The 22,448-nt window shown below is 38.5% G+C and overlaps 1 protein-coding gene and 2 long non-coding RNA genes across 33 annotated transcripts in view; 1 reads left to right on the top strand and 2 right to left on the bottom strand.

Annotated features, from left to right (window-relative positions):
- The window catches only part of RBFOX2 (RNA binding fox-1 homolog 2), a 303,630-nt gene that overhangs the window by 273,361 nt on the left and 7,821 nt on the right, over positions 1 to 22,448 (top strand). For 10 of the 31 annotated variants that reach the window (XM_033232801.1, XM_033232800.1, XM_033232794.1 and 7 more), the window contains 6 exons: positions 2,197 to 2,257; positions 6,262 to 6,315; positions 6,437 to 6,529; positions 7,996 to 8,140; positions 11,874 to 11,913; positions 17,755 to 18,926. In XM_033232801.1, the coding sequence (XP_033088692.1) occupies positions 2,197 to 2,257; positions 6,262 to 6,315; positions 6,437 to 6,529; positions 7,996 to 8,140; positions 11,874 to 11,913; positions 17,755 to 18,078 (717 nt within the window). In that variant the 3' untranslated portion in view covers positions 18,079 to 18,926. Of the gene's footprint in view, positions 1 to 2,196; positions 2,258 to 6,261; positions 6,316 to 6,436; positions 6,530 to 7,995; positions 8,141 to 11,873; positions 11,914 to 15,362; positions 15,406 to 17,557; positions 17,590 to 17,754; positions 18,927 to 22,448 lie in introns of those variants that run through there. The other 21 variants (XM_033232799.1, XM_033232798.1, XM_033232814.1 and 18 more) reach the window with 10 other exon arrangements.
- Positions 18,427 to 19,443, bottom strand: LOC117095954. Its single transcript, XR_004442264.1, has 2 exons — positions 19,379 to 19,443; positions 18,427 to 19,057 (listed from the first exon to the last, which is right to left on the bottom strand). It is a non-coding gene; the product is annotated as an uncharacterized LOC117095954 (long non-coding RNA).
- LOC117095953 lies at positions 20,171 to 22,440 on the bottom strand. The gene is made up of 2 exons (XR_004442263.1): positions 21,639 to 22,440; positions 20,171 to 21,328 (listed from the first exon to the last, which is right to left on the bottom strand). It is a non-coding gene; the product is annotated as an uncharacterized LOC117095953 (long non-coding RNA).

Here is a 22,448-nt window from a genome sequence, read left to right as displayed (position 1 = left end):
TCTAAATTTTTATGGATAAAATTCTTAAACAGAGGGTTTGATGGCTGGCTGGCGAATGTACTGTGATGATGACTAAGTCTGCCGCCTGGTATTCACCAGCCCTTTTTGATAACACATCGAAGGTTAACTGGCTCCTTTCCCCTTTCCCAATTTTTTAAAGTATTAAATGTAAAAGCCACCATTTTGAGTAAGATGTCTGCATATTTTGCTTTTTTTCCCCTCCTTTCCAATGGTTTAGCATTTAGGGCCCTTCACTTGACTCACTCTTTCCATGGTAACTATACACAATGCTGGCGATGGTGCCCGTTGGCGGTAAGTGAAAAAAGCACTAGAGAAGAAGCTTTTAAAAATGTAATTACAAAACAATTAAATAAGAAAGAAAAAGTCCATCTGCCATCTCACATTAACACTACAAAATGTGATTTGACTTGTTGTTCCTCTTCCTTTTCCTTTCCCCCTTTTATTTTCAATGCTGTTGAGTAATGCCGCCTGGATTTTGGATGTACATATTGTTTTGTAGCAGTCTGAGCTGTTTGATTACTGACTTCATGGTGATTTTTTTCCCCTTGCACATCTTACTCAGAGTTACTGAACTCCAGTTTGGCTGGTTTTATTAATGCACTTCCTGCCCCTACATCCTTCCCTACTTTTCCTGTTTCCCAAATCCCCGTTTGTAGCTCTGATTGTTCTTTCTTTGCCCGTTACACCCTTCCTGACTTTCTCTCTTCTTTTTCCCTACCTTATTCTCTTTTTCCAAATCCTTGCTCCTGTCCTTTTCCCTATTCTTCCTTTCCCATCCCTTCAGTTACACGCAGCTGTTGGTCTCTTTTGCTGACTGGTGGTTTCTGATTGGTTCTGGCCATTTTTCCTTTTAAGTGCTTGGTTGCTTTCTGCTCCAGCAGCTGGTTTCAGCTCTTGCTCCATTCTAATCCTTGTCTGTGAGAACCTTGCTTTTCACTTTCTCCCCTCTTTCCAAAATTCATTGTTTTTTCTTTCTTTTATTTGTGTGTGTGTGTTTTTTAACTGCATGCTCTCAGTCTCATCATTGTTGTATCCCATTCTTTCTTTTTAAATGTGAAATGTTTATATTATTTGGTGGGTGAAACTAGAGTAAATGGAGTTTCAAGCTCTTTCCTCATGTAGGGGAAGTATCACTGTACAAATCTCAAAAGACATAGGAAGAAGTTTTTTTAGTTCTAATTCTACCTAAAATTGGTCTTTTCATCACACAAATTTATTACCATACAAATTGAACACAATGTAAATTTGAAGAGGCAAAAATAAGACATTTATATTTTATGCTTCTTTTTTCAATTGGCATGTTTTATGACCTGACAACACAGTGTAAGTCAAGTTCTATGGTGGGACTTTACCCTCCTTGCAAGAGCTTTGAGGCTGGTTCTGTCACTGGGCTGCAGTACGCTGGCATCTCAGTTCCATTCATCTTTTCTTCAGCAGCACCGTCTTTGTAGCACCTGCTTACTCTCGTACTGAGAATGCTTTAAAATATGCAGTTCTGTAATGAGGGTGGAGAGTGCCATAAAACAAAATAAATAAACACTTGATTTTCTTAATTCTTTTAAGTGCCTACTTTAAAGGCATTTTTAAAAGCTTTGTTCCTGAGTTGATAGACCATGTAGTCTAGAAAATTCAGAATGGTCCTGAAGGCTGTCACCATGGGAATCTTAGGTTTCTATATCTGTTTACTGACGTCAGACAGTAAAAATCTCGGACAGACGTATTTAAAATGCTGAACATTAGGACAGGTGAAATCAGATTTATTTTATCACCTTTCCGTCAATCTGTTTCATAACCCATGTGGCAAGCCTCTGTTTTATTAACAAACTTCAAAGTGAATTGCTAATATAGTTGTTTCCTATTTACTTTTTTCTCTGTTTTCCTTAGTGCAGAGATTTCTCTGTTTAAAAGATGTCCAAAGATTTTGCAAATGTATTGTCTTTGGAGTACTGATATTTGGAAACCAAGAAACTCATTTTACTCTTGTTATCCTCATTTAATAAGAACTTTAATTAAAACACTATATATTAATATTTTATATTGCTGTGTTAATTATTTAAATCAGTGCTCTCAGAAATTTACATTTTAAACTAAGTACTATGTTACTGGATGTGCAACTTTCTGTTCCCTAATGTAGTCCACTTCTTCCCTGCCCTTTTTTCTCCTTGTTATTTTTAGGTGAATAATGCTACAGCACGTGTAATGACCAATAAGAAGATGGTCACACCATATGCAAATGGTAAGAAATTATAAATCATCTTCGAAAGAGTGTTTATTCCTGTGTAAATATATTAAGTTTTTATAAACTTCTAAGAATCTTTATTTCAGTCTTAAGACAGTTTAATTTGCATTGAAGAGTCTCTTTACCTGGGAGAGTATTTTATGTTTATAACATAACTTTGTCATTACAATTGAGCTATGTTTTTTAGGTATTAAGGTATTATGTTCTAAGTAAAGTTCATCTTTTACACAGTGCAAACATGCTATCTAGTTGCCTACTAACCCAAATTGGATCCCACCTGAGCACCTTCTTTTTCAGGTGCTGTAGCTCTTTGTAATATGTTAGACTTGTCCGTAATACCCCTGGATGCTCACTGACTCTCACTTCTACTTCTGACTCTCATTCATCTGAGCATAAGTGGAATAAATTATGATTTTGGACCCATTGCTCTCCTTAGGCCTAGAGGTAGCAGCCATGGGTATGGTTGTGTGTGTGCCATTTTCTATTTCATGATTACATATTATATAGTAAGGTTTATAAGTGTGTCTCATTGAGAAGGAAATTTTCTATGAATAATTTGTTACATCAGTTACCAAATTTAATCTAGACTCATGGTCTCTGAATGAGATGGAATATAAATTTAATCTGTAACCCAGTGGTGGTTTTGCAGACTGTGTTGTGCAGAGCCAGTTTGGGGGAGAAGAAGGAAACCAAATTGATTGAATTCTAAGGTCTCAGCTGTACTGTAAACTGAGCAATTTATGGTTCTGCATAAGGTTTTACTAATATCTAGAATAAAGGGAGGAGTTTCTGCTGCTTTTGTAAAAAGTTTGAACCTACTGTTAGAGTGTGGCTGTATGTGCCAATAATATCTTAAGAAGAAATGTATTGGTATTGACTATATCCCATAAAGTCTTCAATAAATATATTTAGCCCAGCTTTTCACATAGATGATACAAATTTATCAGCATAATTTGCATTTTTCCTACTCCTTTTATCAGTATGATACCACTGCCTCCCACTTTAACTCTTATTTTCTTTTCACTGTTCTTACAAAAACAAGTCTCTACAATTTTGATAAAAACTCAAACAAAATAGAAAGGAGAGGCAAAGAATGTCAAATTTTCTTTACATCTGGGAGAAATATTGTTACAGAAAGAGCCTCTGACTGGAATTCAGAAAACAGACATTCTGCTTCTAGGTTTGACTATTTATTTACTCTGTGACAGTGGACCAGTTTTTTAACCTGATTCTGTTTTCGTATTTATAAAGTAAGACCACAGATTTTTGGCACCAGGATTTTTTTAGAAATTATTGAAACTCAACCCTCCCAGCTTATTATTAGGAAATGAGACCCGGAAGAGTGTAGTATTGACCTCAGGTTGCAGATGTAGTATCTGTTTTACCTTCCTCCTTGGCTTTTGTGCAGGTCAAAGGACGTTTGTGAAAATACATTATAAATTGTCTAAAACTAAATATATTCAAAGTATCGCTAACAGCATATCAATATACATCCATTATATTAATTTTTGTTTTTATGTTGGGAGAGAGTCTCTCTGTCACCTAGGCTGGAGTACAGTGGTGCGATCTCGGCTCACTGCAACCTCCACTTCCTGGGTTCAAGCGATTCTTGTGCCTCAGCCTCCAGAGTAGCTGGGATTACAGGTGTGTGCCACCACACCCGGCTAATTTTTGTATTTTTAGTAGAGACGAGGTTTTGCCATGTTGGCCAGGCTGGTCTCGAACTTCTAGACTCAGGCGATCCGTCCACCTCAGCCTTCCGAAGTGCTGGGATTACAGGCTTGAGCCACGGTGCCCGCCCATTATGTGGATTTAAAGGAAATGCCCAGGAAATAATGCCATTGGTAGGAAAGAAATTTTTTTTTTTTTTTTTTTTTTTTTTTTGAGACAGAGTCTGGCTCTGTCACCCAGACTGGGGTGCAGTGGCGCCATCTCGGCTCACTGCAAACTCCGCCTCCCAGGTTCACGCCATTCTCGTACCTCAGCCTCCTGAGTAGCTGGGACTACAGGCGCCCGCCACCACACCCAGCTGATTTTTTGTGTTTTTAGTAGAGATGGGGTTTCACCGTGTTAGTCAGGATGGTCTCGATCTCCTGACCTCGTGATCCTCCCGCCTCAGCCTCCCAAAGTGCTGGGATTACAGGCGTGAGCCACCGCGCCCTGCCAAAAAAAGTTCTTTTTTGAAATATTATTCTAAATTAATATTCAGGTTTAGTAGGCAAATATTATTCTAAATTAATATTCAGGTTTAGTAGGCAAATATTATTTTAAATTAATATTCAGGTTTAGTAGGCAAGAAACCTTCTGCCATTGTGTTAAAGGTCCTAAGAAGAATGTGTTGGGTTCGTCCTAATGAATTCTCAGTCAACATTCTCATTTAGGTTGGTTGGAATCTCTTAATTTGTGCAGAAATGTTGCATAGTATTTGTGTAATTTGATATTGCAGAATATTTGTGCTCTTACAATTCAAGTAGTATTTGCACCCAGATTTTGCCAAAATTTTATGTGGAATATTGAAGAGACATTGCATTTTATGAGCACATAAAATGATGAATAAGAGGTTGGATTGAATCAGAGTGAATGGGTTTTCACTTGAAAAATGTTTTGCTTACGGTCATTTAAATCTGGTAATTTCAGTAATTCTTTTGAAAAGGCCAGTTGTGGCTGGGTGCAGTGACTCACGCCTGCAATCCCCAGCACTTTGGGAGGCCGAGGCGGGTGGATCACCTAAGGTCAGGAGTTCAAGACCAGCCTGGCCAACATGGTGAAACCCCATCTCTACTGAAAGTATAAAACTAGCCAGGCATGATGGTGCGTGCCTGTAGTCCCAGCTACTTGGGAGGCTGAGGCATGAGAATCACTTGAACCCAGGAGGTGGAAGTTGTGGTGAGCCGAAATTGAGCCACTATACTCCAGCCTGGGCAACAGAGCAAGACTCTGTCTCCAAAAAACAAAAAAAAAAGAAGAAGCCAATTCTGGCCCTTTTCTTTTCATTCATATATTTATAGAATAGTGTGGCACAATGCTAGGGTCTTAATATAAAAGAAGACAAATGAGTCAGAAAAATAATATAGAGTAATTTTGCTTATTATATGTAAAATTCAATTAATAAAATAAAGTCTTCATGTGGAATTCTACTTTTATTCACTCTCAGTGAGCAATAATACATTATTCCTTTTTAAAATATACTTGCCATATTCTTATAAATATAAAAAAGAGAAAGAAGAAATAAAGTTGACATTAAACTTAATGTTATTTGGAAACTCTTAATATTTATAAATATTTAAGATAACATTCCACATTATTCTGGTGTTCTTTAACTAAAAAGTCTGATTAACTTGAAGGTGATTGTTACACATTAAAGCCTCAGAAAACATGCACTGAAGTTGGGAATGTACCTTGAATTTTATGATTTCATGTCTTTCATTTTTTAGTTGGTGAACCCTAATAAAATCCCAATGGTAAATCCCAGTGAAAGTGGATTTCAGTTTACCTGGAATATCAACATTGTATAGTCAAGGATGGAGTCAAAGATCTAGGTTAAATTTGAGTTCAGCCCATGGATACTTTTATTAAAACAGCTTGAGTAATAAACAGGGTTAAGAAAGTGCATCACAGTGTGGTACAGAGTGACATACAGTTGGCCTTCTTTCTTTTTTTAAATGAAGGATAGGTCATCCAGGGTAATTCTGTGAGAACACTGTACCAAACTCTAGGATTTATTTCTATTTATTTTTTCTCCTCTCATTCCCTCTCCATCTTCCTTCTCCTAACATCATGACCCCTGCCAAGCCCCCCAGCCCCAGCCCCTCATTATCTCTTCACTGTGTGCTAGTTCTACTATTGTTACTCTCTCATGTAAACCCCAAGCTGGAATTCCAAAGAGAAGTTGGTAATGGGCAAAAATAGCCCCAGAGATGGCCGAAGCCAACTTGACAAGCATTGATCATCGGTTTCCTCAAGTAGTCTTAAATGCTCACCCTCCTTTTTGTGTGTTTCAGGTTGGAAATTAAGCCCAGTAGTTGGAGCTGTATATGGTCCAGAGTTATATGCAGGTAGTATTTAAGTAAATGTTTCCACTTGTGCTATTTAATTGTAATAGCATCTGTTGTTTTTCAATTTGCTATTTCTTTTTAATCTTTTTGCTTTTTTTAATTTTTTTAAAAATCCAATCAGCATCCAGCTTTCAAGCAGATGTGTCCCTAGGCAATGATGCAGCAGTGCCCCTGTCAGGAAGAGGGGGTATCAACACTTACATTCCTTTAATCAGTAAGTAGCCTATGTTGGCCTGGCATGGATTCTGACTGTTGTGAGTGAACTGTCATGTACTGGGGTTTTTTTTGTTTGTTTGTTTTTTGTTTTTTTTCCTAGTATAGTACATAACTGAAATGGAAATTTCTTGAGAGGGATGTTAAATACTATCCCAGTGCCCTGTCCTGTTTTACCTGTGCTAGAATTTTCCTGACCAAGTATTAAGATTGCACAAAGCAGAAATAGTTGGAAAAGGCAGAGGGGGTAAGGGACTATGAAGAATGTTTTAGTCTGTACTTGATGATAAAGAAAACAAAAGAAGCAAGTGTGTGTAGAGCATAAATACATTTCCTCGGCAGTTCAGCCACAGGTTCTCCAGCAGAGGATCACTTAGAACTACCTTCAATATTATTGATTATTGGGGGCCGGGCACGGTGGCTCAAGCCTGTAATCCCAGCACTTTGGGAGGCCGAGACGGGCGGATCACGAGGTCAGGAGATCGAGACCATCTGGCTAACACAGTGAAACCCCGTCTCTACTAAAAAAATACAAAAAACTAGCTGGGCGAGGTGGCGGGCACCTGTAGTCCCAGCTACTCGGGAGGCTGAGGCAGGAAAATGGCGTAAACCCGGGAGGCGGAGTTTGCAATGAGCTGAGATCTGGCCACTGCACTCCAGCCTAGGCGACAGAGCGAGACTCTGTCTCAAAACAATATATATTATTGATTATTATCAGCTCTCTTGATCTCTCTAAAGTCATTTTGACCTGAGCCATTTTACTACAGCAAGAGGTATAATTAAACAGGACTCAGTGGACATGGAATCAATGTCTCTGCATGCTTTCCAGAGGACAGCACACTTAAAATAGGCTCTTAGAAATTGCTGCCTCTTTAAAGGACAGGGGAGGAGTGGTTTCCCCCACCTTACATTTGTGGATTAAAGTGTTTTAAATAAAAGAATGGGATTGATTAATGAAATGAAATGTCTAAAAAATATTATGTACCTTGGAGGTTGGTACCATGTAAAAATATAAAAGGAATGTTCTTTTGAGTAATAATTATTATGTGCACATAGTAACATTTGGAAGCAAGGTTAATAACTGACCGGTTGAAGAGTTTATGTCAATCTGATTTAGACTGCCCACAGTAATTAAAAGTCTGTCTCTTATGATGGCAGTCATTCTCAGAGCTTCTTGACCTATTTCTCAGCAGCTTGCATTGTAAAGCCGAAATTGAGAAGGAACAGAGAAAGCTCACTCAAGATTTGTGATGAATGAGGCATGGAATCTTTTGCTTTTGCATGTGGGGTCTCTCTTTCCATTTCTTCCCCACTGAGAGACCCAGGGTAGAAGGTTTATTGAATGCATGCCACCTTTTCAAAAAAGATGTGGTTCGTATCTTTTCATCTTTTCTATTATTGGTTCATAGCAAGTTGTGACTGTGTACCCTCTATTGAATGCAAGTTGAAATTTCTGTCATATTTTGGGTCTCCCTTTAGTTCCTGGCTTCCCTTACCCTACTGCAGCCACCACGGCAGCCGCTTTCAGAGGAGCCCATTTGAGGGGCAGAGGGCGGACAGTATATGGTGCAGTCCGAGCGGTACCTCCAACAGCCATCCCCGCCTATCCAGGGTAAGCATTAGATTCCAAAATCAGTATGTTTCTAAAATAAGCAGTTGGACCAAAAAAGAATACCATGGCCCTCTCATAACTTCTGGGATGTTGCCGTGTCACAGAGTAGACATTCAATGAATATTTGCAAATTAACAGATTAGATGACAAAAACCAAAATATACCATCATCAGAATGTAACAAACTGTCAATTCATTATATAAGTCTTCATTTTGGCCACCTTAAGCCCTCATGGTAATGGCTTAAGACAGTAGCCAGAACCGTCTTGTGTTTACTAGCAGTGTGTTGGCATGAAGTTCACTCAGCAGCGCACGAATATGGATTAACACTACTGCAGAGAACCAAAAGAGGAGCTCAAGATTGTAGTACAAGCCTGCATCTGCTGTGTTCACCCCTTATCACCACCCTGTGTTGGGGCGGAGGCTGTCACATGTGTCCTCCCCTTTGGTTTCACTGCCTGGGTGGTGAGCAGCAGAGCTAGTTACCCACAATGGATTTGCTTTCTTTGTAGGAAACGGATTAAAAGAGATTAATTCTAAGATGAACCAAGTCCAATTGAATCAAGGGAGAAAGGGAGAAGTAGGAAGAATTAACTGCAGTTGGCTTCTGAATGATGGTAAAACAACGACTGTAGCTGAGCATCCTTCACCGTTTGATTTTTTTATGGAGGGTGTCTCATGCAGTGGAATGATTCCATAGCAACAAATAAATCCTTTGCTACTGAATGGGGAAAAGGAGTGAAGATGGCAGGTTTTGTTTTTAGGGGTTTCTCAGTGTCAAGCCTAAAATGTAAATTTTTATAAAGAGTGGTCTTTCATCAGTCAGTTGTACCAAGGACTTCCTCATCAAAGATGTGACATTTCTCTTCATCTTTTCTCTGCCAGATATGTCAATATGACAGATTTTTTTTGTATTCTTACGGAGGAATAGGTAGCAGCAGAGAAGCTTGTTGGCTGCTACTTAGTTAAAATATAAAGGAAAGGAGCCTCCTTTGTATGTCCTTTTCTGACAGCAAAATTGGCTTAACCTTGAGGTGTACTAATTTAGCATTCATTCATTCATTCATTAATAGACCAAATGGACGTACCATTAGAAGTTCTCCATTCCTCAGAGTTAAAACGTTTTTATTAGACAAGGTATGTTGAAGTGGGCAGGCTCCAAAAGACACTGGAAGGGAACTGCTTCAGAAATTAACTTCTGTTTGGAGTTTGTAGACATTTAAATCACATGCATTCCATCATCTCCATCTTATGCCATTACTTACTTTTATTTTAATCCTTTTTCTCTCAACTTGACCTTTGACCTTCAACCTCTGACATCTCTTTAAAGAAGTTAATATGCAGTATTATTTCATCAAGAAGTATTCAAATGAAACATTAAAAGGAATCTTTTGGAAGTTTTACACGCTAGGAAAATTGTTTGTAAAATGTCTTCCACTGTAATCCAAGAGAGTTTACTGTCATGTTTGCAAAGAGAGACTACTCGCCAGAAACATGGGACTTCCTTATTTTGTAACATTGCTGAATTACTTTATAAAGTGGTTGAATTTAGTCCTGTTCAATGTAGTCATTTCAGTATATTGGCCAAACTTGAGAACCCATTCTCTACCAAGTCTGTGTCAGGTATATATTTGCTCAAAGATATTTTAATCTTTATGTCTAATCATATCAATTTCTGTGCATTACATTGAACACTGATTTCCCATGTTTTCTTTTTATTAACTAAACCACCTGTTTACATGGAAGATGGCAAGGAATAAGTCCAGTATTTCATGGGAATGGCCTAGAATTGCTTTTCAGCTTAGTAAACTAATTTCATCATTAATCATTATGTTCTAGCCTCCTTGTGGCATTTGATACAGGGAATATTGGAATTCTTCTAGAATGTAGATGAATATTCCCAATAAGTTATTTGACTTAGGGTAAAATGTATTCGTGTTTTTAATGCCAACCCTTCTTTATAGAAGGCTTGTTTGTAAATCTTTACCTATATTCCCTTACTAAGATCTTTGAAGTTTAATTAATCACCACTTGGCCTCAGTGCTTTCCATTTTATCAGCCTTCTTATTTTGAACAAGTTGTTTTTTTCACTAAAATGAAATTGAGAGGCAGATTACTTTCTCATATCAGACTTTAACTGCAACTGGAGACTATAATGAATGGGACTTAGCTAAATGAGCATTAGAGATGAGTTTGATTTGCCTGTTGTGTGATACAAGGGCATAGCATATTTGGGGCATTCCAAAATGTGACCATACTATCCTGTAAATACTATCAAATGTCATTGGAAATAGAATTAAGAAACATTACACCTACCTGTAAGAAACAAGTTATTTCATATTCAAGTTAAAAATATGATTTGATGACTTTACTTGTCAGCTTGTTTATTGTAACAGAGAAGGTAGTGGTGAAAATTTCCAGCTTTTTAGTTGAATAAACAATAAACAGATCGTGTAAATTAAAACAATCTGATCTTGATTTAACAGAGATGAAGAAGAAAGTTTTATCTTTTATCTCTATTGCTATTCCATGTCTTTTGGTCCCAAAATAATGTTTTTGGGGAAGTCTGTATGCACAAAAGTACCTCAAAAGGTTGGAAATCTATATTTAAGAATATAGTGTTGCTTAGGTTGTTTTTGTTTTTAAGAAAAAGTCATGCATTGTCTGTTTGCTACAAATTCATTATCTAAACAGGAAAATAAACCTTCTATTCTTAACCAGCTACCTTCTCAGTTTTATTCTTTTAAATAAGACAGGGCGATCTTTGGTCAAGCCCAGAACTTCAGTTATCAGTGGTAGTTTTCAGAATTCCATGAATACTCTTATGGTCAAAAAAGAACCCTTAAAATCTTCCAGTTACTCCTTCCCACTCTGGATTATATTGTTACTATCTGGGATCCCCACTGCACCTTTCAATTCTTGGACCTTGGACCAATCACCTTAACCTTTAGCTCATTATCTCTGCTTGTGAAAGCAATGCATTGTGGGTATTTTTGGTTGTGTTTTTTTTTTTTTTTTTAATTACATTTCTCTGTTTACTTTGGTCAGAATTGATTGACTTGTTTTTCTGAGGTGTTGCATTGGTTCTTAAAATGCTGAATAATAATACTTTGCATGCTTGTGTGATCAGCCAAATCTTATCGCATGTCTAATGTGCAGGGTAAAAAGCAGGTGATGTATGGATATCAGAAAAACATTTACGTATTATTACAATACTGAAAACAAAATACTTAAACGTAATTTAAAAACATACTTTGCATACAGGCCCTGCCCTAGTGGAATTCTTTGGGTTCAGTTTTTCATGTTAAACTCCTCTTCACCCCTACCCTATTTTGTAAGCTCTTTAAAAAGAAACTTCCTCCTAGGGCAAGCTGATTTTTAAAAATACTCCATGTACAAAAAGTTGTTTCCAAGCCAGCAGATTTTGGATAGATAAAATAGGCTCTTCCAGGAGTGCTTTTTATTGTGTGAATCCTACTTTAATTACCGAATATCCAGGTTGCGCATTCCAGTTTTGCACACCTTTCCCTCTCCTCGCATGTCCCGGAGCTGTGTAACCTTCGTGTGCACTTTCACATTTTCTCACCAACTTGCCAAGGCCCCAAGCCCAGGTTATGTATTCATACATCACCTGCCTGTGTAGAGCGCATGTGCATGCTGCCGTCCTCAATAACCGGAATGTGTTTCTGTTCTTTTGTTTTTTTTGTTTTTGTTTTTGTGTGGATTTTCTGCAGTGTGGTTTACCAGGACGGATTTTACGGTGCTGACCTCTATGTAAGTACACACACTGGGGCCTTCTCGACCCCATCCCCTGACAAGCCAGCCTTTTTTTTCTGTTTCTTTGGTTTGGTTTGGTTTTTTTCCTTTTAATTTATTTAATTTTTATTTTCTTTTTCCTTGTGGATATATATATATATATTTATATATTTAAGAATGCAAGCATGCTTCTCTGCCACTGCGCTTGCCCCTGGGTGCAAAAACTAAGCCTTTGGGTTTCCTGATCATTGCAAGGGTCAGTCTACTGGACATATTCTTTTCCCTTCCCTATACCCACAGATGTTCTGTGGATCATTAATTTACTTGTGAGATGATCAGCAGGTTTAAAGTCTTTTACTATTGTCGTGTCATTTGCATACATAAATAACAGGACTAGCTTAGCCTTAAACCAGCTCTTTCCCTTTTCTGCTTTCCTTCTCATTTCACATCCCTCTTTAGATCATTAGAGCTGTGATTTATGTAGAGGTTAATAAGCTTTCTGAACTGTACATTTTCCTATTTTACATACTTTGAGAGAATATGACCTTGTGATAGCCAAATAAGGAACCGATGCCAGCAAAGAGTGTGTAGTCATGAGAAAACTCCAGATATTTAGTTACTAAGAGCCATTGGGGGAAGTGAGTAGCATAATCAGCAACCCAGACTCTTCTTACAGCCATTTGACTATCATGGAAGATTTGCTGATTCTACTAGCCGTATTAATATGTACTCCATTATTTAAACTGTCTAGCTATCACTAAAGTTCCGTGATTGGTTTGTCACGTATTATTTACGACAAAAAAATGTGGACAAAGTGATATAATTGACAAAGTAGAAATTTTTGAGTTTTGAAGTCTTTTTATTATGACCTCTCCAGATGGACTTTTTCTGAAAGCAAGCTTGATTTAGTCACTCAAGTCATCAAGGGAAAATTTTTTGTAAGAAAAACTTGTCAGCATGAAATGATTCTGTGGGGATTGGTTAAAATTGTCTAGAAATGCTTTCTCCACCCTTACTTTCCAAAATCAATAAGAGGACCTTTTTAGTGAACTGTTTCCACAGTCTACCAGAGATTCTCAAGCAACCTAAAAAAGTTAATGCACTTTCAGAATGCACTCAGAAGTTTTGTGTTTTGCAGGAAGTAGAGATGAGATAATACAGTTCTTCGAGGTACACGTGACTCATGCATACTACTTAGAGTAGGCCTGTAAGGTATGCCTTAATTTAATAACTACTTGAAGGAACCTTAGCCATGATTTGGTCCAACCTCGTAACTTATAGATATATTTCTTAGAGACTTACCCAGAACTACATGAATTATTAATACAGTCAGGCATAAAACCCAACCAGTCCATATTTCACTACCTCTCTTTGAACTTTAGTTAAAATCCACCTCTTTCCTCAAAATATTTTCAGCAAGTAATGAAAGATATCTTTTTTCCTATGTTCACAATGAAGCTAGAGAACTGGGGAATCTATCCTACTTTTACACCAGATTACACATTTCTAAATACACATACTTAAATATGATGTTAGCATGTACATCTCCCATATACATTAGTGTTCATATTCTCATGAAACTCATCTTTGTTATTTGACTTGTTTTCTTGAAGTCTGATCTATTAGAGCAAGATTTTCCATTTGGATTATTTCAAAATCAAATTTTTTTCTCTAATGTGTTTCTTATTTGGTGATTTTTTTTTTTTTTTTCTTAAATACAATCTATTTCTGTCTTATTAAGACTTGCCTACTTTGGGCCGGGCGCAGTGGCTCACGCCTATAATCCCAGCACTTTGGGAGGCCAAGGCAGGCAGATCACAAGGTCAGGAGATCAAGACCATCCTGACTAACATGGTGAAACCCCGTCTCTACTAAAAATACAAAAAAATTAGCCGGGCGTGGTGGCAGGCGCCTGTAGTCCCAGCTACTTGGGAGGCTGAGGCAGGAGAACGGCATGAACCCGGGAGGCAGAGCTTTCAGTGAGCCGAGATCGCGCCACTGCACTCCAGCCTGGGCGACAGAGCGAGATCCATCTCAAAAAAAAAAAAGACTTTCCTACTTTGGCCGGGCATGGTCACTCATGTGTGTAATCCCAGCACTTTGGGAGGCCAAGGCGGGTGGATCACTTGAAGTCAGGAGTTCAAGACCAGCCTGGCCAACATGGCAAAACCCCATCTCTACTAAAAATACAAAAGTTAGCCAGGCGTGGTGGCACACACTTGTAGTTTCAGCTACTTGGGGGGCTGAGGCAGGAGAATCACTTGAACCCTGGAGGCAGAGGTTGCAGTGAGCCGAGATCACAACACTGCATTCCTGCCTCGGTGACAGAGCTAGACTTCGTCTCAAAAAAAAAAAAGACTTGTCTACTTCAACCTTGTTAAGTCAACCAACCCAATTTTTTTTAACAGTTCTCTTATTTCCTTACTTTACAATGTAAGATTTTGAGACAGATGATTTTTCTGTTCTTGTTACTAAAATACTTTTTTTTTTTTTTTTTTTTAATCTACTAACTGGATTACCTTGCTGAGCTAAACACAAGTAATTCAGTGATTTTGCTGAAATAATTTTTTTTGACCAGTGGCCCCTTGTTAAGGAAAGTAATTAATAGTAATGTTATTATTTTTTAGTTCTGACCTTAAAGCAGAGTTACTTAGAGAAAAAAAGCTGGTCACTAGTGCTGAAATAACATCCACGCCCACACATGAGAAGCAAGAATATGAGGTAACTACTGAGTTAGGCCTAATACAACTGTCACTTTTAAAACTGTATATTCTATATTCCACATATGAGGGAGCAAAGGATACTTCTTCAGAAACACACAGACAACAAAAAGCTGTCATTGTGCCTTTGAGTTTGTGCTGCTTCTCTGCATACATTTCTCATCTGTGGAAATCTGTCAGTATACATTTAGTTCTTATTTCCTCCGAAAGGTATCTTAGAAATAGAAGGAATAGAGAGTTCAGTATAAAAAGTGCACCGAATTGGAGCTTGAAGAGAAGACACGAGGGAAAAGATTTTAAATTGCTGGTTATGCTTAAGTGAAGTGAATTTAGGCTATTAATTATGCAAGGTTTTTGTAATCCCTTTCACTGTCCCATTCGTAGACAGTGATTCCTGCTAGCCATTTTCTTTCTCTTTCTTTTATGGCACATTCCTCTCTGGAGAACTGATCTAGCAATTGTGTTCCTAGTTTGTAAAGAGACCTACCGTGATAGGATTTGGGAGTGTGGCAGCTAGATTATGTATCCACCCCTCCCTCTTCTTTTTTGGCCAGTAGAAAAGGCATAGTTCGCCCTGATTCACTTTTTAAATGGGATAACAAACTGCTCCTAATTCACCTCCTATGAAAAGCATGCTTGCATCCAAAGGAAAGAAAAGGCTGGTGGGCCCCTTAGCGGGCTTTTTGTATGATTGTTTTCCTTCCACAGCTGTGTTTTTTGAACTGCTCTTCCTGTGTTCTGTTATAGAATAGTCTTACAGGAACCAATCATTAGCGCTAAAATACCTCAGGTAGGAGTGCCAGTGTGACCTGCCAATCAATCAGATTGTGGATTGCAGTGAAAAAATTGAATTATACTAACCATTCCAGCTCCACGTTAGAGATGGGAACAGAGGCTTTTTTGGACAATCAAGACTTGTGAGCGTGTGATCTAAGCCCTGCTACCTCAGCAGTGCCCACAGTCACATTCCGTACATAATGGCACTTCCTCCAAAAGTGCTCCTGTCCTCTTGACACATATCCCAGCCAGTTGTGTAATATGCACTGTCCCATCACTGCCACCTCTTTTAATCTGTCAATCACATTTACCTGTGGTATTTAAACTGTTTTTTTTATATTTAGATCTTAGCAGTTTGGGACATTTTCTTACTACTATAAATTTAGAAAAGAGAAAAAAGAGGAAGTAGAACTGTACAAATAGGATTCCTGAATCCCACATTGGGCCCTGTAGTGAAATATCAGCAGTAGTTGGACTGTGCTGCTATATAAGTTTGAAGTTGCCTTAAAAATCTAGACATATGGGACTCAAACAATGAGACATGCATGTCCCTTGGCCTCTTCTCCTTTCACCCGAGAAGATCAGTGAGTTCATTTTTATAATAGCATACTTGTTAGAAGGATTGCTGATAGCTGGATGCTAAGAGAAAGAAAATAGTCGATGGCTTTTCACAATCCAGTTTATTTATGTGGCTACTCAGCAAGATTTTGGAAATGAACTAATTTGGGGAGATGTGGAATAATAATGTTTGAAAGGTTTGATTTATTGAAAATCATCTCTCATCTACCATAGAAATAATAGGTGGAAGACTTCAAGTTGATCATAGCAATTTTTCCCCTTAACTCCAATGTTAAATAATAATAAGATAAAATTTAAATACTTGAAATTTTTTTCATAAGTACTTTTCAAAGAAGATAGACCTCAATCAAAAGTAGTGACAGTATCACCATTATTGTAAGTTTCTGTGTTAGTCACATGTAATCAGTGATGCCATTTTGCCACCAAAGAACTCTATAATATCTCCTAGAACCATGGTTCTTAGCAGGGATGGGGAGGTGATGAGGAAAAAGAGGGAGTTAGAATCATCCAAGGATAAATAAAGTGATTCCTGGAGGCCCAGCATTAAACCCACACTAGTTGGAATAGATCTCTGCTCTGCTGTAGTGATTTTAAGCATCACACCTGCCATTCCTTACCCACCCCACCTGCCACCATCTCCCAGCCCTCCTGCTCTATTGATCTATACACTACATGTAGGTAACAAGCTTTCATTTTGTCTGCTGGTCTTGAAATACACACTCTCCTCCTCAGTGTCACATAATGTCATTGTCTTCCGGGTAGAAAGAAGGTGTCTTGACATCACATGCTCACCAAAGTCCTGTTTTAATGTAAACCTAAAACAAAAATATAATAAAATTAAGGGCTAGGTTAAAATCAAGACAAGGCAAAAGTCTACCAGTGTGAGATTAAACTAATAAATATGCAGATAAAGGTCAGATATAGGAGGGATTATATTCTATTGTATTTTGCTCTAGATTAAAACACAGCTACAAAACTGTGCCGAAAGATCATATGGTCAACGTGGCAACATCGTAAAGTTAATTAGGTGATAAAATTGGTTCAGAGTAGAAAAGCCCTAGGAGATGACGTTGAGCCATGAAAAATTGAGACTTTAACCTAAACTGCAGAGAACACTGGAAAGGATCTTAAAGCCAACTTTTTAAAGGCATTTTCCTTTGAAGAAGCTGGAACTTGAAGTCAGAGATATGTTACAGATATGTGAAAAAGTAAACTTCCTAAACACAGGAAATATTTTAGAAGAATGCTGTGGACTAGAATATACGGTTGTTGACAGAGGACAAGCATACATGTGAGTGCTGTGGGTCAGGACTGAATTATATTGCCAGTGTCAGGCAGGTTGAATAGGGGAGCGATGGAGCATTGGACAACCCCACTGGGGATACCAGGTGTCATGCAGAATGAATTGCAAAGGAATAAGAATATTATTTTTAAAGGGGCATGTGTGTATCTGAATCAAGCTTAGCCAAGCCAAATTTATCCAGCTATCAGAGTTCCAAAAAGACGTCCGTGTGTGCCCTCCTACATTAGGGTGTGCTGTGGCCATGCTAATCCCCATTTTTTGTTTTATTTCAAATCACACACAGATAGAATCTGCAAACTGCTTCAGATCAAACAGGTCTGATTGTGTGTAAATACATATGTCCTTTTTAATTTTTATTATTAATGGTTGCTTCAGTTTTGCATCAGTGCATGGTTAAAAGCAATACACATCAGCTATTTCATGACTTCATATCTCCAAATGAATTATTTCTCCTCTTTTTTTGTTTGTTTGTTTGTGCAGTCAGCTGAAGAAATGTTAACATCTCACTCTAAATCTCTCAGTGGAGTCTCTGTTCCCTTCTCTGATATAACAGATGGGTTACTGCTTGTTATAATTATTAACATTGTGGTGTGGGCCAGGGCTAGGGTGGGCAAGATTGACTATTTCTTTGGGCTGGGGAGGGGCCAGTCGTTAGGGTATGGAATGTTAACTCAAGTGGTGACTGACTGTTTCCGTAATACCAGGTCGTTGTGGCTGCACGCTCTAGTAATTGAGGCTGTGTACTTCACCGAGCTTGTGGTAGAGCCTAGGGCAAACCGCTGTCCCAAGAGAATGCTGGGATAGATAGAGTTAGCCAATACGAGTCTGAACGTGGTGATTTTGCTGGTTGTTTTAGCTCCAGATGTTGGCATGCTTAGTTTTTAATGTGATTAATAAATGTGGCGCCATATCCCTCCCCACGCCTGAACCCTGTCTCTTCCTCCTCCTTCCCACCCTTGTTCTTTTTGAAAAACTTAAGAAACAGTAATGAAAACCTTGGTGTTTCAAACTGCACTTTGTTCTCATGTTTTATAAAAGCCTTTAGATTTGCTAGTAAGAGTGAAAGTTGAAAAAATGGTTTCTCAGTCTGAAATTTCTATGCACTTTGAAATCTGGAATAGAAATAAATATATCTGAATTTTCTTTGTCTTACATTTTATGATATGTTTTGTTGAATAAAGCAGCAGAAACACTTTCGAGTAAGCATGTGTGTGTGTGTGTGTGTGTGTGAGAGAGAGAGAGAGAGAGAGAAATACATCCATGACACACAATTAATTTTTCTACTTTTGGAGTAGCCATTAGTGAATTACCAAGTTAGTTTAGTAGGATATTGCCTATTTATCCTAAAATAGTTCTTCTTTTAAAGGTTTCTCTCTAATGCCGTTATTATAAAGTAATTAGGAGAATAATCATGTTAAAGTCATCTGCTTAAAAAAAAAAACTATTAATGTGTTTTTTCTTAATGCTGATATTCTTCTCCAGCTTTTTGTTTTCAGTAAAATATTTGCAACCCTGTTCTGTTTTCTTCAACTTGAAAATCAGAGAACTTCATCAAGTTTAAACTTCAAAGTCAGAGTTGACTTATAAAAGAAGGAAACTGCTACAGATAGATTTCTCTCCATCTCCTTCAGGATGGGAAGGAACATTCTTTTCCATAGTCTGATCCATTTGAATTGTTTTGGTTAGCAATAACATTACTCCTAAACCACCAAGGTTCCGATGGCTTCCTGTAGGCCTAGGAAAATGAGGGGAAATTGATTCTGCCAGCAACCTCACTTAGAACCTGTTTTTTTCCGGCCGGGCGCGGTGGCTCAAGCCTGTAATCCCAGCACTTTGGGAGGCCGAGTCGGGTGGATCACGAGGTCAGGAGATCGAGACCATCCTGGCTAACACGGTGAAACCCCGTCTCTACTAAAAAATACAAAAAACTAGCCGGGCGAGGTGGTGGGCGCCTGTAGTCCCAGCTGCTCGGGAGGCTGAGGCAGGAGAATGGCGTGAACCCGGGAGGCGGAGCTTGCAGTGAGCCGAGATCCGGCCACAGCACTCCAGCCTGGGCGACAGAGCGAGACTCCGTCTCAAAAAAAAAAAAAAAAAAAAAAAAAACCTGTTTTTTCCAGAATGGGTAGAATACAGCTCAAAGCCATAATTTGCTAGAATACGCAGAGGTCGGCCGGGCGCGGTGGCTCAAGCCTGTAATCCCAGCACTTTGGGAGGCCGAGACGGGCGGATCACGAGGTCAGGAGATCAAGACCATCCTGGCTAACATGGTGAAACCCCGTCTCTACTAAAAAATACAAAAAACTAGCCGGGCGAGGTGGCGGGCGCCTGTAGTCCCAGCTACTCGGGAGGCTGAGGCAGGAGAATGGCGTGAACCCGGGAGGCGGAGCTTGCAGTGAGCTGAGATCCGGCCACTGCACTCCAGCCCGGGCCACAGAGCGAGACTCCGTCTCAAAAAAAAAAAAAAAAAAAAAAAAGAATACTCAGAGGTCGTACCTCCAGTACCTCACTCAGTCTTCCTGAGAGTCAGGTGTGAAACCTACCCTTGGATGAGTACTTTTGAACTTCAGTATCCCTTTGCAAGAATTCATACCTCTGCCATATGGCGTAAGACTTCAGTTTTTAATGTTTTTACTTAGGTAAACATGAATTGGGCCTTAACTGCTTTTATTGCCTTAACTTTAAAATGTTTTTAATGTTACTCTGATGTTTGGAGTAATACTAAAGAGTATAATGCTTGCATTATAAAGAGTATAGAAGTTTTACTAAATAGCCCTGCTCTAACTTTACACTAGCAAACAAATTCTAAACTAATGGAACCACCTCTAGTTATAATGAAAAATTACTAGGGTTCATTTTAGTGTTAAAATTCCAACTGTAATTAACGTTTGCTTTGTTTAACAAATGCTTTAAAAAAAAAAAAAAAAGGTAAAGAAATACTTTAGTTAGTTAGTTAGTTAAATTACGTTGTGGCCGGGATGTACAGCTTTGCCCAGATCTGTCTGGCCTGCCCATTTCCATAGACCTGGCTAGAATTCCCAGGAACCATGTTGATCAGAAATGGGCCTCAAGGGTGCTTCCTGCCATGTTCCCATTCATTACCATTTCATTGTCAGTGTTTGGTAATATTAATTAGAGTCTTCATATATCTCTAGAAGAGTTCATAATTAGGAAGGAAATGTTTACTTTCTAAGTCAACTCATTTGAAAAATAAAGGAGGAATAATGTATAACCACTGAAAGCTAGTCAGGGATTTTTTAAAGTACATTTGAAACTATCCTGACTTCAAGCAGCATACACTTGAAGAGCAGGAATAAATTTCCCCTCACAATGCAGTTTCTTCATTTAGAGAAAGCATAAATTATATAAGGAAGAAGCAAAAGGCTTTAGAAGCTCATAAGAAATTATAGGTATTTCTAAATTAAGGTGTGACAGAAATAAAAGAAGCAAGCTAGAACCTGCCACATAAGATAGTGAAGAAGAGCAGGGCTCCCATTAGAAAATAGTTGTTCTCAATCCCAAGAAATGATAAAGAAGTAAATTTGAAATTTCTGTTGTAGATTTAGAAAAAATTGAATATTTGAAAAAATAGAAAGTAGAAGGCACAGGGCAAAAACCTTCAGATATCCATGAGAAATGGGCACATTTTATCCACAGAAATAAAATGTTCGTGCTATTGTTCACTACTGAAATGATGTTTAGTTGGGCCAGTTGAACATAGTTGTTTTTGATAGTGAAAGGCCAGTAATAAAAATTTGCATCTGAATTAGGTTTAGGTAAAATAGATGAATTCTAGAAGGGAAAAGAAAAATAATAAAAAGTAGAGTTTGCCACTTTTTAAAATATCCTGTCTCATGTGGCATTTGTTGTTGTGATTGTCTCTTGAAATGCTTTCTGAAAGAATACGTGGTTCTCTTTTGTGTATTTGAGTTACCCAAACTGAGGTGAAATAGAAGGATATGATGGTTTGAAATTCTTTAGGACTGAGAGGATATTTGGACCATTGGAAGAAAAGCTCAGAGTCTACTGTAAGATTAATATGTAAGAATCTCAAAACCTTGGCCGGGCGCGGTGGCTCAAGCCTGTAATCCCAGCACTTTGGGAGGCCGAGACGGGCGGATCACGAGGTCAGGAGATCGAGACCATCCTGGCTAACACAGTGAAACCCCGTCTCTACTAAAAATACAAAAACTAGCCGGGCGAGGTGGCAGGCGCCTGTAGTCCCAGCTACTCGGGAGGCTGAGGCAGGAGAATGGCGTAAACCCGGGAGGCGGAGCTTGCAGTAAGCTGAGATCCGGCCACTGCACTCCAGTCCGGGCGACAGAGCGAGACTCTGCCTCAAAAAAAAAAAAAAAGAATCTCAAAACCTTTTAGGGAAGGAAAATGCAGTTAAATGCTAGAAGCAGGGTTCCTGATCTATTTGGATCCAGCCAAAGAATCCTCAGAAATCTGTAACTGATTTGCTCAAGTATGAAATGTACATCTGAGTTGGCAGACTTCCCATAAAGAGCCAAGTGGTCAGTATTTTTGGCTTTGTAGGACATTGGTCTCTGTCACCAGTATTTTCAAAAACAGGTGGCAAGCTGCATTGGCTCACAGGCCAAAGTTTGCTGACCCCTGATCTACATTGTTTTTCCTTCTAAATATTGCCTGATTATCTTAGCTTCTTGGCAAACAGGCTAGGCCGGATGGGGCAGAGGTTTCTGTTACATGCTGTAGTCTCTTACTAATGAATCAATCCAAGAACACATTAGAGAATCTGAAGTCAACACATACAGATTTCATATGTTTTAACTTCATAATTTATATTTCTTGTCAGAGTTCTCCCAACTTGCTGTAAATATTTTTGCTTTTGAAAGTTCCAACAAAGACTGTGAAGTAGACAGATCCAAAATCATATCTTCATTGCTTGTATTTAACAGGTACTACCAAAGTTTACTTTTAATACTGTCACAAATTGGAAAGCAAATCCTTGCATATCGTAGGGCTTAATTTTTTATTGGAGGAATAATAACATGCAGACTGATGCAGTTTGAAACATTTTTTTCCCATGTGTGTGTCTATGTTTGTGTCAGTCCCTGTGTCTACATGTATGTACGTCTGTGTGTGGGCGGGTGTGTGTTTTTCTGTACACCTGGGGGGAGAGGTATCTGTAAAGTCAGTTCTCTTCTCTCCTG

Source organism: Trachypithecus francoisi, unplaced genomic scaffold, assembly GCF_009764315.1.
Source record: "Trachypithecus francoisi isolate TF-2019V2 unplaced genomic scaffold, Tfra_2.0 Lachesis_group14, whole genome shotgun sequence".
Taxonomy (NCBI): domain Eukaryota; kingdom Metazoa; phylum Chordata; class Mammalia; order Primates; family Cercopithecidae; genus Trachypithecus; species Trachypithecus francoisi.
Note: the sequence above shows the minus strand (reverse complement) of the source record. Positions and strands in the feature narration are given on the sequence as shown.